General features: G+C 39.8%; 2 protein-coding genes across 10 annotated transcripts in view; both read right to left on the bottom strand.

Moving 5' to 3' along the window:
- Positions 1-1,536, bottom strand: part of fgd4b (FYVE, RhoGEF and PH domain containing 4b) — a 17,628-nt gene extending 16,092 nt beyond the window's left edge. Inside the window, exon 1 of one of the 2 annotated variants that reach the window (XM_043236970.1) lies at positions 1,405-1,536. In XM_043236970.1, coding sequence (XP_043092905.1) covers positions 1,405-1,504 — 100 coding nt within the window. In that variant the 5' untranslated portion in view covers positions 1,505-1,536. Of the gene's footprint in view, positions 1-103; positions 270-1,404 lie in introns of those variants that run through there. The other variant, XM_043236971.1, reaches the window with a different exon arrangement.
- A 1,937-nt stretch (positions 1,537-3,473) lies between these two features.
- The window catches only part of LOC122342829 (protein bicaudal D homolog 1-like), a 21,564-nt gene continuing 7,537 nt past the window's right edge, over positions 3,474-17,500 (bottom strand). For 2 of the 8 annotated variants that reach the window (XM_043236961.1, XM_043236962.1), the window contains 6 exons: positions 15,435-15,647; positions 15,176-15,328; positions 14,343-14,816; positions 12,137-13,258; positions 9,569-9,720; positions 5,444-8,860 (listed from right to left, as the gene is read on the bottom strand). In XM_043236961.1, coding sequence (XP_043092896.1) covers positions 8,140-8,860; positions 9,569-9,720; positions 12,137-13,258; positions 14,343-14,816; positions 15,176-15,328; positions 15,435-15,647 — 2,835 coding nt within the window. In that variant the 3' untranslated portion in view covers positions 5,444-8,139. Of the gene's footprint in view, positions 4,367-4,879; positions 4,957-5,443; positions 8,861-9,568; positions 9,721-12,136; positions 13,259-14,342; positions 14,817-15,175; positions 15,329-15,434; positions 15,648-17,500 lie in introns of those variants that run through there. The other 6 variants (XM_043236966.1, XM_043236967.1, XM_043236968.1 and 3 more) reach the window with 6 other exon arrangements.

Below are 17,500 nucleotides of genomic sequence, written 5' to 3'. Positions count from 1 at the left end.
ACATTTCCACCTGCGAAGCATTCACGTAGGTTTCGCAGCTGAAATTCAAAAACCTCAAAGCGCAAACGCGACAAACAAATAAAGAAAAAGCGCTCACACTGACCTGATCACCCGGCCACACGCTGCTCTCCTGAATCCTGTATGTTGACGGGGCACATGACGCCTCCTCTATTCACTGCATTTCCCTTTTTTTTCTGCATGAATGCATGTGTGTGACATTTATCGTGCAAGAAATTGCTGACGCCGGGAGTCTGTCGAGCCTCATCCAGTGATCTTAACTCACTGTTACATAAAGCACACCTGTTTTTACTCCTCAATAGATCAAATATCATGAACGAAGATTAGAGCGAACGGGTTAGTTCCCCGTACTGTCGTGTCATCTGAGACTCTACTGTATAGGAACTACCCTTTTAATTATCTTTGGAAATCGTGTGCTGTTTTATGAGAAAGTGTCAAATAATAAAAGCAAGCCTCGGGCCTGCACGAGCCGTTTTGATGGAGGATAGTGCGCAGTATGTTATGTCTGCGCAAGTGATTATTTATACCGTCCTCTGCTGGCAGAAAGTTGCACTGATATTATGTCGAAGGTCAAAGGTGACTGCAGGAACCAAATCAGCTAGTAATATGCCTCCTGTACCTGTAATACTCTGTAATATTAATAGTAATATTAACAGTAACTAAGAAAACCAGACAGAAACGAGAGATTAAACCCCTCAAGAGTCGAATCTGCAAATACATGTAGGAAATATTTCCCCGCGTCTTTTGACCAACGAACTTCCGTTAGCTTAAAGCTTCCTTTATTTCTGTAAATTAATAAAAGATGGATAGATGAAATGTGCATTGCATCAGTGCATTAGTTTATTATTATTATTATTATTATTTTAGTTTTAAGTTTTGTTAAATTTTGTGTTATGATAATTTTTATTAGTTGTCTTTTTTTTCATTTTAGTTATTTTACAAGTTAAACTATAGAAAATTCTAATCATTTCCTTGACAACTAACCGAAATCATTTTTATTATTGTATTATATTATTATACTGTACTTCAGCAAATAGTTTTCCGGGTAATTTTTGTTGTTAATAATATCCCTGCATCGCTTTACATAAAATATGAAATCTAGCTAAAAAAAAAATAGCATTTATGCATACAATAATAGGCTACGTGAACATACAATTAATACAAAATATTATAGGCTACATAACACATATTAAACAATAACTAATATAAATCGTTGAGCAGACTACCTGACGCAAAATCAAGTAAAAAGCAAAAAACAGGAAACTGACATTTAATCATAATAATACAGATGTTTTCACACTGAAGGAAATGGCAAAACCGCAGAGCGCGCGAGTCCGCTTTAAGACGAAGCGCGCGAGGCTTTGAAAGACGGTAAAGAAGTCTCACCGGGAACTGATCTCCGTCTGACCTTCTCCTCTTCCCTCGGTGCAGATCTTCTCCTGAGCTCCTGCAGATCATACGCGCTCCTCCGCACCTTCTCAAACATCTCTTCAAAGCTTCAGTCGCTTTTAATCCGCGGCAAATTCTCGTGTTGTGTTGCGTTTGCTGCACACTTCAACCGAACTTCACCGGACACCGACTTCAACAATCACCTCAACTCCACCTGATAAATCTAAACGTTACTGTGAACGTAGGTAGCCTCAAAACTGCCGGTACGCGTGCTAAAGTATGAGTAAAATGTCATATGGGTTAATTATATTGCTATTTAATTAACTTAGGATAATTAGCCTATGAACAACAACAAAAATATTTAACGGAAAATAACCTGAACACGACCGTCACTTTTAATTACTTTTAGTTATAATACTTTACAGTGTAAAATAGAAAAAAATACCTGATTATATAAAATTATATACAAAACAAGAAAAGTCCCGCCCTCGCAATTAAACAGCCAATCACTAACCGGTAAAGCCATTGCGTCACTGCAGCGGCCGTTACAAATTCAAGTTGCTGTTTAAAAAAATTAACTTTTTTTTATCTATTCGAGCACAAGAAGCAACATTTATGAGACAGCCGTCTTTAGCGTTTTCAGATATGAAAGTTAATCAGACGTTTAGTGAACAGCTGAGGAGAATTTAACACATCGCCATTCACGTTTCAAAGATGGCCGCCGAGGGGAACTCACGTGTCTTAAAGGGACATGACCGTCAAAAAGACTTGAACGTAGGCAAAACTTCCTACTTCCAGTGAAAACCCGAAGTAGTACTTTGCTGTCCCACGAGGCCAAAGAAGAGGATTTGTGAATGGTAGTGAAGCAACATTACATAATTTGCAATACAGCACCTTCCAGAGACTTTTCTCGAGTTATATTAAATCAATTTATTTTTGTATTCATTAAACAGGAAAATTATACACCGATAATATCTCGTAATAGATAAATGCAGCAAAGCTGTATTGCTGTTTGCCAAGAAGACACTAATCAGCTACTTTCTCATCATAAATACTGATATTTTTTTATATTTTATGTTATTATTATTATCATTATTTAATTTGTTAAATACATGAGGTTGAGAATACTAAGCCATACAGAGATGTGTCAAAAATGCATTTTTTGGTCAAAAAATACAATACACCACACGGTTAATACTTTAGATGGCTTCATAGTCGAGTTTAACTGTCCAAATGTCCACGAAAGGGACTGTCCAGAGTTTTGGAGATCCAGTGCGAGTGAAACAAGCAGGTTAAGACATTTTAGTGATCCGTCTGCAGCATTAGTCCGGGTTAACAGTCGTACTGAAAACTGACAGTGCTGGAATGCTCTGGTTTTGTGTGTATATGTGCATGAGTTTGTGCTTGCAGCTCAAATGGCTGCTGGGAAGCGGTTATATACGCTTCAACAGCAGCGAAAAAATAGACAGAGACCGTTAAACACTGGTGATATCTCACGAACAAAACAACACATGCAACATTCCTATCGGATGGACCGTGATAATCTGAAACGAATGCGCAGAGAGGTAGTTTATGGCGTTGAATGAACATGTTTTTGAAGAGTAAGGCTTAAAATAGGATACCTAAGCTCACTGCATCTTCCAAAGTCCCGCCTTCAGTAGTTTTTTCCCTTGGTTTCAGGGAGGCTTTGGTAAGTTTAGCCTGAATGTTCTAGTTTAAGTACTAGTTAAACTCTACCAGCAACATGTTACATGCTGTTGATTATTACGGGAAGTAACTTCAACTCGTACTTCAGGTAATAAAACAACCAAAAATTGAATTTTTAATAATGCACTTAGAGACCATATAGCATTCAACATAATATAAGGTGAAATAAAATAAAATAGTAATATTAGATTTAAAAACAAATAAAAAATGCTTTCTTAGGAACTCAATATTTAAGTACAAAAAATTCTAATGGATTTCAAATAATTTAATTAAAGTGCATTATCGTTTAATGTAAAATACTGCTGATACTACTTATAATAATTCATGCACATTCAAAGAAAAATAATAATGAATTAATTTTTTATTTGAAAATAATACGTTTAAATATTTATTTAGCTTTAAAATAGAAATAATTATAATCTAAATATATCGCAATATAATTAGAAATATTAATGTGAATGTGGTATTAGACGAGTTAGTATTTAATAAAGTGTTTACTTTAAAATGTCTATCAAGATGTGCGCATGTGTATATTTATTTATACATTATTATATATACATGCACAACACATACCTACACATATAGTCAAAATTCTCTACACTAAGTAAGTGGCAGCATGATGTTGTTTATAGATGTTAACTTGTTTTTAACCTTGAACATTCAGATTCGGTCTGTAAGGGTTTAATGTCATGTAATTGTAACTTACCATTTCAGTGATTATAACAGTGCTAGTATCAGTATTCATAAGGTTTCATATTAAAAAAAAAACATTCCGTCCCAATCACCATAGAAGAGCCTCTTCCGTAGCATCCGTCAGTGATTGTACATCGTTACATTTAGCTGACAAAACTGTGAAACATGAACACTGTCAAGTGTCATAGGCAAAAAGCTGCTGGACAGGATAACAAATGCACGTGGATCACGTGACCATGATGTCAGAGCGTCGTGTGATCGGCTAGGCATTCGGGGCCTGGGTTTTGCTTTGGTTTGTGTCTCTCTGCCATCGCCGTAGCGTGTGTTCGCGGTGCGGTAAGGGCACGGGCGTGAGGCACTCCTGTGGTGTTTAAGCGCCATGCGGTGCCTTAGATAGACAGGAATGGAGGGGAAAAGCTTGAGGGTCCAGAGACCTGGGCAGTAAAGTGGGAAAAGTAATCGAACTCCTTCTGATGTTGTTGAATCCTTGAGAATCGCTACTACAGTCCATCTGCTGCCGGACACGGATCGTAGCTGATGTTGCCTACTGAAAAACAAACTAAAAGATAAAAATAGTTGGGGGGAAAAATCACTTTTAAGATGAGAAAAGATAATATATATATATATATATATATATATATATATATATATATATATATATATATATATATATATATATATATATATATATATATATATATATATATATATATATATATATATATATATATATATATATATATATATATATATATATATATATATATAGTTATATATATATATATATATATATATATATATATATATATATATATATATATATATGCAGTTAATATATATATGCAGTTAATAGTAATTAGCACAATATGCACTGTAGATGTTTTTCTGGTCACTACCACTGCATATATCAAACCAAAAATATAGTAAAAAATGGTTGCAAATAACTGTTTTCTACTTGAATATATTTCTTTCAGCATCATAAATCAATTTAATGCATTCTTACTGAAAAATAACATACAAATGTTTTCTTGCTTTCTTAAAATAAATAAAAAACAACTCCAAAGTTGGTTACCTGTAGGTTAACAGTGTCCGGCGTGTTTAGTTCTTGGTAGCGCTGTGGCACTGAGGCAGGAGGAGGCTGCTGACTATCTAGGAGAGACTGACAGATTAGTTCTCACACGGCTAGGGGGCAGAATAGAGCAGTGAGACAATGAACGTAGGCTGTGTCACAATGCGTGCAGAACCGGCGCATATCATTTTGCCTGGACACGCAAACTGTTAGCATTTGTATTTAAGCGTTATCATCTAAAGGCGTCGAGTTCGTATCAGTATGCGCATGCTTGGATGCACACTTTAAAAGCTTGCACTAAAAGATTGAGGACGCAGCTTTTACTTACCCCACTATCGTGACATAATAGCTTTAGCGTCAATGTCAAACAGGTTTCTGAGATCCATAAAGGTCTACTAGCCCGGTCAGGTCCTCGGGTACACTTCCTTGCCAACAGGAACAGCTACAAACTATAGCTACCTTGTTCGAAACGCACCTTAAACCGGTAGATCATTTTAAAACATTTAAAGTTTAAACATTAATGTTGCTTGACGCTTTGACGATTTAAAAAACAGTAAGGACGCAGACTCAATCAATGCATTTATGCCTGTTATTTACAGTATATAGGAAGAATATACAACATTACAGTCCAGTTCACAACAGACATATACAGTGTTTCGCTGTAGGCCGTGTACTGTATACACATGCATATGACAGCAGACAGGGACACGAATAACAGTCTGCCCTCAAAAAGTGTTATGCATTTGCACAAAGTGGCTGTTTACAGTAACACACAGTAGAAAACACATTCATCTACGACTCCAGCTAGTGCAGACGCCGCAGCGCGACACGAATGAGACGAGATCAAAGACAAAGCGACGCGGGAAGCAAGAAGCATTTGACAGGTTCCCTCAAATTGGACGTCTGTCTGAACGAGACGGCGGCACACCGGGATTCGGTTTTGGAGCGCTGACGTCACGATCACGCGATCACGCGCAAAACGTGTTCGTTTGCGTGCTTTCAGGCCTCAGGTGCGCGGACGCGACAGAGAGGAGGTCTCACATGGTTTCTGTCCTGATCGGAAAAAAACAACACCCCTGAAGCTGCTTCGTCTGATCTCAGATGATTACGTAAAGCCCTCTTTGTGAACCATAGCAAACGATCTGTTTCACCTGTTCATCAGCCCCAGATCTGACTTCAGGAAGCCGGCAGAGAACAGCAAGAATAGAGAAAAATAGCATCTTTAATACTTTTTAAAGATCGCCACCTACTTATAGTCGTACTGTTAGATCTACAATCCACAAAAAGAGCGATAAAGTAAAATTTACATTTCAATTTCATGCAGTACTGAGGCCTGTGTGGGCAATAATGAATTAAACTCTGAATTGGGATCAGAATCGAGTCTTTCTACAATAGCGGTGACTTTTGCATTAAAATTGTTATTATTATTATTTTTTTACACTCCTGATTTACTAAAACTCAAGAAACAAATCCAACAGTAAATTAGCTAATTGTTAAAATAAGAAATAAATTGCAATTGTGTCATATAGAATTAGAATGCATTTCATTTATTTTAACTAAGTGTATAAATGTAGATTATAAATATATAATATTTATTTATTAATTATATATAATTATTTATATTTTATACTAGAATTAAACATTATTCAAAATATCTCGTTTCATATAGGAAAAGTCACAGCAATTGCAGAAGGACCCATTTACTTCAAAAATAAATATTTGAAAATGCATTTAGCAAAAACCAGCATTTAAAAAAATGGCATGCGGGGGAAATCATGGCAGGCTTGGGGTTGAGGGTTTGATACCTGTCAAATGCTTCAAGCGCTGTGTGATGTGCTGTAGGTCGGTGCGGGTCTGATATGGCTCTAGTGGGCCAGTGTGCGGCCCGTCAGTGTCACACAGAACGTTTAATGGGAGGACACGGGCTCCTCTCGTGAAATACAGCAATATTTCGACAGAAAAGATGTTTGGGCCCATGCACGTCCCTTTCTAAGTGACACTTTCTGCGCTGTTTGGCAGCTTATTTTGGCTGTGAGTTTTGGAGTAAGATGTCTTGCCAAAATGTGAATATGTAAAGGGGAAAAACAACAACAAGAAAAACATCAATGCAACTGATAAGATGGCAACAAACGGGAAGAACACTGACTAGACAGGACATGAGCACTGCGTATGTTATACTGTAAATCACTCCTGCAGATCATATGTGCTGTAAATAAAAAAAACGTTGCAATGTTATTGGCCACCTTTAGACAGCTGACAATGAATGATATTCCCTGAGAATTTAGTCATCTAGACAATTGCATCACTTCATCATTAACATACATTCAATGCAGCGTCGCTGTTCCTGTAAGCACTCACAACATTAATGAGTTCATATCTGACCCAGTCTGATCTTAACTACAAATTAAAATGGTGTCTTGTATTTCTATAAACGTGACTCTGCGCACTAACCGTTACATGGGATGGGCCACATTTATGCTGTTTATCCACTGGATGGCACTGTGACTGTGGCTATGTCTGGAATAGCATACTGCAGTATGCATGCAGCACACGGCATGTGACACAAAAAGACTTGCGTTTTCCCACTTTATTGGTTTATTTCATGAGATTTTAAAGGGATATGGGTATATAAAAATCGGGTGTGCTATTATGGATTTATATTTTGGCCGTAAGAGACGGTTTACAGTTTAAAATGCCTTAATTACATACATGCAGCTTTACAAGATTGTAATTGATGGACAGGATTGCTTGTGAGCAAGTATGATAAGGCTACATTTTTGCAAATCTGATGAAGAAACAAACTCATCTACATCTCGGATGGTTTCAGGGTATGTGATGTGAATTGCACTGCACTGGTATTCTATTCCAAACATAGCCAACCTTCTCAGATACTGATACTGCAATCGGCATTTCATATAAAATCTTGTTACAAATCAACTACTTAATCGACTCCTATTGTTCAAATCATGTGACAATCGCACACTCACTCTCATACACACCAACAACCCACGACCAGATCCGATTCTGTTAACATCCTGTTGAATTTCTCCTCATTAGTGTACTTGAACAGTCCGTGTGCGTTTAGGTCGGGACAGAGAACACAGTGTCCTGAGAACTGATCAACAGTCTCTTTTGAAGAAGGCCGGGCCACTTGTGCTCCATTAAATCCCTGAGTTTAAAAAAACAACAACAAAAAAACGAAAACACTCCCCGAAACATTCAAACACAGAAACCAGTGTGTGTCCTCCTCTCTGCGGCACCCGTCAGTAGCGGGGATGCTGGGAGCCGTAGTTTCTGGGGTACAAAGGGCTGTAGCCGGACGAAGGGGGCGTGTAGCGGGACGTAGAGCGCTGGAAGTGGCTGGGAAGGGGGCCGGATTGGGACGAGCTCCACATGGAGCGGCGACCGGCCAATAGGGGCGAGCGGTAGGGCGAGGAAGGGGCGGAGCCTGGGGAATAATGCGACTCACTTGCATAGCGACGGGCCAGGATGGAGGTATGAGTTGGTAGGTTGGCGTAAGTGTGCGGTTCGACGACGTACGCCCGGACGCCCATTGTCCAATGGCGGTACGGCGTGGTCGGGGGCGTCCAGGAGGACGAGGAAGACAATGCGGGAGACGAAGGGGCCTCCAGGGAGGGCGGGCTGTTGGGGGCGGAGGGCTGGGTGGGTGTGAAGCTGGGCGTGGTAGGCGAGGTGATGGCGGCTGCTGCCGTAAGGACCTCGGTAATTGTCAAAGGGGTGTCGGGAAGGGGCGGGACTGGCGTTCCACTTACTTTGGGTGTGCTGCTCCTCAGCCGGGACGGTTTTCCCGCACGGGTCCGGTGCGACTGCTCTTGGTCGAACTCCAGGTCTTCCAGTTTCTGCGTGAGGGCAAGTTTTTGCTGGATGGCCATGCGGAGTAGAGAGTTGAGCGTCTTTTTCTCGTCCTCCGCCGCCGCGAGCTGTCTCTGCATCTCGTCCAGCTGAGACACGTACTCGTCACACCTGATCAGAGAGAAGTTAGCGATCGAAACGTTCTTTACACACTGAAAAAACCACCACGTTAAAATTGTACATATAATGTGCTAAGGAGCGCAACATGTGGCAACCGTCTTGTAATTAGAAGCGCTTAAAAACTGCCTGCATGTTGACATGTATAAGGTAATTACCTTTAGCACACTTTTGGCAAGATGTTTAATTAAAGATTGTTTTGTAAATGCTTATAAACCCAATAGGAATATTTTTGGCTCTAGTCGTGGTTGTAGTAATAATTACTACCTCCTCCTCCTCCTCCTCCTCCTCAAGAAAATACAAAATAGCAATTACGTTTTTCTGCATTATGCATCCCTAATTAGTGAAAGCTACGGTCGGCTCATTATTCAGTCATCTGTCCACCTCATTCTGCCTTCAGCAGCAAAAATAATACAAATCACAGATGGAAAAAAATGCTCATCTTGTCAAGATATTGCTTCGGCTGCAGTCTCTAAGCTCATATATGATGCTCTCAGCATCCTGCGCCGGTGGATGTTGTAAAGCAATGCTGGAGCAGTAACTGACTTAAACAGAATCTTAGCAGTATGACAACTGGAAAGTACTATAGCTAGTTGTATAGTGCGTAAAACTAAAATGTGCTTCTGTGTAAGTAATGATTTATTTTGGAGTATTGGTTCATTGGTTCATTGAAATAATCTGCATACGCTGCGTATTTCTTACCGCGTGGCGAACATGGCTCTGAGGGAAGAGAAGGTAGCTGCGTCCTCTTTCAATGCCTTTAGCTCGTTCCTCAGTTTCATCATGGTCTCCGTCACCATTGTCTTCTCGTTCTCGTATTTACTCTTCAGGTTGGCCAGAGCCACCTCAGCCGTCTGTGAGCATTACAACCAACACTGTGTCAAATAAACAACTATATCTGACGACAATAAGTTAATAAAGCACTGCAGATATAATACAGACCACATAAGAAAGCACTGATTCAAGGTGTTTTCTGAAAAGAATGCAATTCGATTTTTCTAAGTCGGTTTCTAACACGGTTTAGATGGTTACACGTGGATTATATTAGCAGCCGTGCTCAATATCATGCTCATTTTGATATATGGGATATATTTACCAAATAATTGCTTTGGTTTAAAGGCCTACTTTAAGAATGCCTTATTGAATTCATGTTCTAATTTCATTCAGAGAACTGTTCATTCAACTGAATGTTTGTCGTAGCGGTAACTAAGAACTCCTCTTGTGTGTGTTTGCACATAATAATGGATGTAGTAATTACTTTGCGGCCCATAGAGCACAGCGCTTTCTCTCTGGTGTGGGATCTATAAATCGTAATGTCCATTAATCATCTCTGGCCTGGAAGGGTCACACAACATGTTTTATATCACACAGTGGCCAACAAAGAGAAAGAAATGGTGTGTCGGTCGGATATAAAGGTACCTTTTCATCAACATTTCATTTTAGTGGCTATAGATCAAACTCCTCCGTCGGGGTGCACTGCTCCGCCTGAAATGCCAAGTTTACAAGGTCCTGGAGCTTTTAAAAAGAACTAAATGCTAGATTTGCCAATGTTTCAAAGCACCTGTGCTCAAAATGTGAGTGGACTTAAAAGGGAAGATTGCATGAATTAATCAAACTGCAAATATTGAGGTTGTTGAGGGAGTCCTTTTAGGACTGAGATCATTTGGGGTGTCCACATGAATTGTTATCTTTTGCCTACAATAGTCTTTTTTTAATACTAATGTTATATATGTATTATATGTATTATAGCTAAGAAATGTCTACATAGACAAGAATAGATTGTCCATCAGACTGTTAAATGACTAACCATTAAATCATAATTTGTTTTTAAGGGTGTTTTTATACCCATATACCTATTTTTTTACACCTCTGACAAAAAGAGGTATAAAAACACTCTTATGTAACAAATTATGGTTAGATTATTAGACTATACACAATAGTATACATTAAGTTAGATTACACAATAGTATAAAAAAACATTGTATGCAGGACTACTGTAGATGAAAGATAGCAACTCATGCGCAATCATCAGAATAAGTTGAATAAGACTTATGCAAATAAAAATATACAATGCAAAATATACAAACCCAATGGAAAGTTAGTGTTAATGGGATGTCAGAATAATTTGGCTGGAATTAGTTGCAAAGAGGACTAAACTTTGTAGAGTTTTGTAGGAGAAAGATAGCAATTAATGTGGAAACAGCCGCTTTACCAAGAAATGAAAAGTTGACCAACCCAGCCATGATGTGGGCAAAAGATTGGGACTCATGTGTAAACGTAACAGTTTTACCAAGAAATCTAACAGAGCAATGTTACTGAAAACTCTAGATACACAAGATCACTCTAAGCAAAATATAGTGATACACTTTTTACCAAACTACAAAGCTTTAAATCTGGGGTGGGAACATTGATCCTGGAGGACCGGTGTCCTTTCAGAGTTTAGCTCCATCCCTAATCAAACCCAGCTGAACAGATCAGGGTCTTTAGAATGCAGTTAAGTATTGTTTCCAGGCTTTTTCAGGTCTGGAGCTAAACTCTGCAGGAGAGTTGCCCTCAGATCAACGTTCCCCACCCCTGCTATAAATCAATGGTAATGAGACATCAGAATAAGTTGATGGGAATTACTGGCGAAGTGGACCCAATTATATAGCAATAGTATAAAATCTTGGTAAGCAACATTAATGTAGGCCAAAGATTGCAGCTCCAAAGAGGACTAGCCCTGATGAGGATAGTTGAAAATCTTGGAATGCAGAACTATTGTAGGTGAGAGATTTTATATAACTTGTATGGAAATGTAACAGCGTTACATTTAAAAAAAAAATAGAAATATTTTTGTTTCATAAATCTGCCTCAGAGAACACCCCCCAGAGGTTAGTTAGATTAGTTTTCTGACGCAGTACTAGCTTCAAAGTCATGGCCACTCTCCACTAGCATTATCAAGCTTGGAAGAGCAAGGATAATTTTTTTAAACTCTGTGACTGTGTTCATCCGAAAGAAGAAAGTGATATATACCTCTGATGGGGTGAGTAGATTATGGCGTAATGTTCATTTTTGGGTAAACTATTCCTTTAATAATCTGGTTACTCAAGACCATTGTAGGCGCAAAATGTGGAAATGCAACGGTTGTACCAAGAAATGTAGAAGCTATAGACTAACATTAATGAGAAGTCAGAGAGTCTCAGTCAATATAAGGACTTCCATGGTTCAATACTCTCAGGCCTGATGGCAATCAATATGATGCTGGGTAATAAATAGAGCTGATTAGACTACCTGCTTGTTGGCTTTGAGCACAAGGCGCAAGGTTGCGATCTGCTCCCTCTTTGTGCTGAGGAGCGACTTGAGCTTGAGAATCTCCTCCATGCAGGCCTCCTTGTCCTTGTCCATTAGCGGGGCCAGTTCGCTAGCGGCCGCTCTCTGGCGGGACAGCTGGAGCGAGCGGTCCACCGCCTTTTGTAAGTGCTTGATCTGGTCGCGGATGATGGCGTTGAGGTGGTGGATGTTAGTGGGTTCACGCCGGAGGTCGGACCCCGTGGCCGATTCGGGTGCCGGGGAAGATGATGAAGACGAGGAAGAGGCACTAACGACGGGTGAACCCAGTGGCGTACGAACTGGGCTCTGCTCAGCAGTGAGAGGTTCTTTGGATGGTGAGTCCGAAGGGCTACGAGACTCGGCGGACGTTGCGGCGTTAATCGCAGCTAAACGACGAGCGAGACGCGGGGTCAACAGCACACGGTGATCGTCCTGCCCCTTGTGGCCAGGGGTGGAAATGCGCGTTGGGGTTCGGCCCTGCCGGTAGTAGTCCAGCGTAACGCGATTGGGTGTCTCGTTGTTGCACAGGCAGACGTGGTGGTAAAGTTGCGCCAACTCCTCGCTGAATGTCGCCAGCTCTTCTTGGGCAGTTCCCAGGGTTCCCTGCGTCTCCAAGGTCGTGTTATTGGCTGCCCGCAGCTCGCGTTCCAGATTCACCGCCTTCTCCCGGCCTTCCCTGCAGCTGCGCTCCAGCTGCACCACTTGTGTCTCCAATGCTTGCAGCTGCGCCTTGCCCTGCTCCTCCGCCCGTGCTCTTGCCTCCACGGACTCATTATATCTGTCCTTCACCTCCTTAAGCTCCGCCTTCAGTCCAACCACCTCTGTCACAGCCACCCTGTATTTACATTGCAGCAATTCTAGACTCGGCCCTTCCTGGCCGCTAGGGATGCATATAGTCTCCTCTTCTTCGTCCTCCTCTTCCCCCTTGGTTTCCTTGCTGCTGCGCTGGCGGCGGAGTTTTCGGAAGCGCTCACCCAAGCGATTGGCCTTCTCGTGCTGCTCCGTCAGTGCCCCCTGTGTGTGACGGAGCAAAGCCTGTGATTCTTGCAAGCTGTTGAGCAATGACCCTTTTTCACGTTCCACCTGTGGCAAATAAACAAGTCAACTAAACATTTTATATGGTGTATACTGGTTAGTTCTGATGCTGGTCTACATAATGAATCATCAATGAAGTCTAATTTAACTAATAGCTGTCACCTTACTTTTCTCAGCTGATTAATCACAGTACATTGAAGGCCAATTCACACCCAACAGATAAACATCATTCAACAAACTTCAACAAACAAGTTGGCTCAAGTTGGCAGTTGGATTTAGAATTGTATGGACAGCAACAGTCATGTTCGCACTGCACCAACAGACACTGACCAACTCTCACTGGCTGGGAAAAAAAATATATTTTTTAATGTTTTTGTGTGTCATTTGCATGAAAAGGCAGCAAAGGCTGTGGGTGAATCTCCTCACAGAAAATGTTTTTTTTTTAATATATGCATTGTATTTTCAACAAATAATCTACAAATGAAAATAGATAAATAAATCAAATATGTGTACTCTTGCACTAGTCTGAAAAAGAAGACAACATAGCCAAAGGGTTTTGCCTGTAGTGTCTTGACTTAATCTAATGCATGTAAAGGAGCATCTTAGGAGACTTAATGGACATATGCTTAATTTAGTCCACTCTGTCTCTCATATGTTTCTTCTAATATAATTTATAAGCAGGTCAGACATGGTTGACACATTTTGCACACTTAATGCATGATCAGTGTTAACATGGATGCAAAGTTCATATGTATATGGCTCAAATGAACTTTCACTTTAGGAACAATGATCTCTTGTGACAGGAAGGATATAAATAAACCAGTAGCATGGCCCATTAGTGTGTATGGTGGTCTCATATTTCATCCCACGACACTGCAGCATCCCGTTGTAAACAGAACAACGCCTAAACCAATGCAGCAGTTGTTTGTCACTATTTAGGATCTTGGGCATGAAAATTGTGTTTTAAAAGCTTTAAAATAGAGACATTAAGAGGAAAAAACAACTTATTAAAGAAATGTATTACACCTCTGAGCTGGCAACATAACTAATAAAAATGAATGCATGCTGATAGAAATGTTTATATATACAGTAAAAAGCTATATATTCATAGGATCCACCCCTTCATACTAACCTGCTGAAGCTGTTGTCTTAGTTTCAGGATTTCAGGGCCATTGAGCTCACTAAAGAGGTCAGGGGTTAGAATTTCAGTCTTCCTCAAACCTGATGACCTGAAGTCTCCATTCAGTCGGCTCAAAACTGATCCCGCAGCGCCCTGAAGCAGATGCCCGTTGCACTTTCCGCCATCCTCACTACTGGGCGACGTGGCGGCGGTCGGAGTAGCACTGCCACTAGGTGGCGCTGATGTCAGGGCAATCAGATGGGCGCAGCCTGAGCTGAAACCCCCGTCGCACACGGTTAGATGATGCGCTAATTCCTTTCGCAAAGCGTTCTTCTGTTCTCGCTCGCTTTTCAGAGAATCCAAAGCCTCTTCTAACTGGGTCTCAGCGATATCCTTCAAACGCAGCGCGTCTTCTAACTGGCTGTTCAGCAGGGCTGTTTCCTCCTCCAGAACTTTGATTTCATGCTTCAGGCCCTCATACTCCACCTGATCGAACAGAGAATAATCATTGGTTTTGAAACTGGAAACATCTGAGACTCCAAAAACAAATATGATGCATGAAGGTCTTGGTTTTACGCCTACAGTAATATAAAAATAATATGATTTAGTGTATGTATGCAATCTGTGACTTAATGGTCTTGGACTAAATGTAAAACCGAGCTGTTTTATCTGAAAGAACCTGGCTCTGACTGATCTTTTCTGTTGTTGTTTTGAAAAATGTATTTGGAAAATCATCATCTTGCATTATAATTTTTTTGGTCTAATGCAAAGTCATTTTTTGTGTGTGTGAATGTGTGTAATGGTTCTAGATTGAGGGTGCGAAGGGGGTCACTGTGTATGTTTACCTGGTTCTGCTTGAGCGTGGACACCAGTTTCTGCAGCGAGATGTTCTCCTCCTCCAGTTCAGTGTAGTCTTGCAGTAATCTGGCCTCTCTGAATTTATACTCCCTGATCTCCTCTCTCATCCGGCTTCTCTGCAACTCCAACATCTCATTACTCTGAGAACGAGAAAGATTTAAACACCAGACCTATGAATACAGGGATGTATTCGCGATGTCAAAGCAATAACGGATTGATGCTGCTCATTAAGAGAGGGTTTCTGACCTCTCTCAGCTCCTGTAGGATGGTGCCGAGTCTCTCGTTCTCAGCCTGCGTGCAGGACGCCTGCGATCTGCTGCTCTTCAGCTCGGCCTGCTGCTCTAGCAGGCGGCCCATGTAGTACGCTTCCTTAGTGGCCGACTCCTGCAGCAGCGTCTCCTCGTTGGTCTCCCCGTCTTCAGCCACCTTCCTTTGGGTGGTGTACGCCTGGCTGAAGGCCTGAGGAAGAAACGAAAAAATAGGAATTATAAGCATACTCGCACGTACACTTCAAAAACCCCCTTAAAATACAATTTTTGGAAACTTCTAGATTAAAAACTGTTGGCATTGCATGAAAGAAACACCTTTGGATGCATCACAATTTGTACCTTAGAGCGTGCAATTATAGGATTAGTATCCCAAATAACATTACATTTAACATTTAAGAAGTACGTGTCTGTGCATGTTAATTTGGGCTTATGGAAATCCTTTCATTTAAGAGTTTTTCAGTCGTATATTAATGGGGAGGAATGCAATGGTGTTTTTTGCCTATGCATATTCATGTAAATGTAAATACATATTTTAGTTGTTGTTTTTACATCATATTGAATGCTCTAAGCAATGCAAAGACATTTGAGACTTTCCTAAAATAGTTTTCTCTGGTCTAAAAGGTTAGTGTCGAATATCAAAGTTTCCGCACTAAATTATGTGTGATCTGAGAGCAACACTGTAGTATTATTTGTATATAATTCATATTAGATTTCCAGTTTCATTTTGGTTAAATTTTTTGGGGTACGGTTAAGACAAAGATCTAAACTGAACAGCAAAGACGTAAACTGCAGGAGACACCGAACTGGTGACCTCACGATGCAAGGTGAAGTTCGGGCAAAATTATCCATAATCTGGGAGACGTGCGAGGAATAAATGACGACGGTGATCTCGCATAAGACACTGAGAAAATCAATGCAGCACTCAGCCGATAGAAAAAGGAGCTCATATTAGTGTGAAAAATCAATCAGGAGGCGTGGAGGAGCTCAGTGCTCCAGGTATGAGCAATGACAGGAGAAATAACAGACTTACGGAGCAGTGCATTATGGAACAGAACTGATAACAGCGTAGTATTTGCTGAACGTGTGAGAGAGCCGAACGAGTGGTATTATACTCTCAGAGGAAGCATGTTCTCCCTGCACGGACGGAGAGTGATGGAGCCTTTCAAACAGACGCCACTGGGGTTTTCCATTAGCTGGAAATTTAATCAAACTCTCCCTCATGGTCGGTCAGTCCTGCCGTGCTGCTGGGAAAACGGTGTTTTCGGGGTTGTGGTTGAACGCGGGCTTGTTAAATAGAGACGCACTACTCTACTATCGCTCAAGTCATTTTAACAAACATCTAATTAAACTTTGGGTTCGTATTTCTATGAAAACGCATTTGCAAATTTCTTATTATTGGAGAGTATGGTGCGATTATGGTTTCAGGAAATGGAAACTTTATGTTTTTTAAGGAACTGGGTCAAAACTAGCTTAATAATAAAGATAACGGCAATATATTTTATTCATTGTGTAATTATAGATTTATTTTGTTCATCTTTAATGTTTAATAATAATAAAATATTTATTTTTATTAAAAAAATAGTTGTTAATCGTTCGTTTATGGTAGCTCACAAAGCAGTAATGAATGTCAACAGACCAGGAATATTATTATTAATTAAAATGAAAACTTCCATTTATTAATTTCATTACTTCAATATTACAACACATATACTTAAAATTCCCAATATTATTCCCAAAACTATAATAGTACATCAATTATACTAAACTAAAACGATTTTTAAAAATAATATTTTTTTTAAATTTACATTAGGATTAGAAAAAAGGATTTATTATTATTTCAAAACACTGAAATGAAACTGTTATTTAATATTATTTATTTATTATTACAAATTACTTTTTTTTTATGTTTTCAGTTTTTTTAATTTACATTAGAATTAGGTAAATATTGAAGATTCAAAATACCACTGAAACTATTTTTTAAATGTAATATTACATTTTGACATTTACATCAAGATTACGAAAATATTATTGTAAATAATATAG

This window comes from Puntigrus tetrazona, chromosome 4, assembly GCF_018831695.1.
Source record: "Puntigrus tetrazona isolate hp1 chromosome 4, ASM1883169v1, whole genome shotgun sequence".
NCBI classification, from domain to species: domain Eukaryota; kingdom Metazoa; phylum Chordata; class Actinopteri; order Cypriniformes; family Cyprinidae; genus Puntigrus; species Puntigrus tetrazona.
This window is presented reverse-complemented; position numbering and strand designations above follow the sequence as displayed.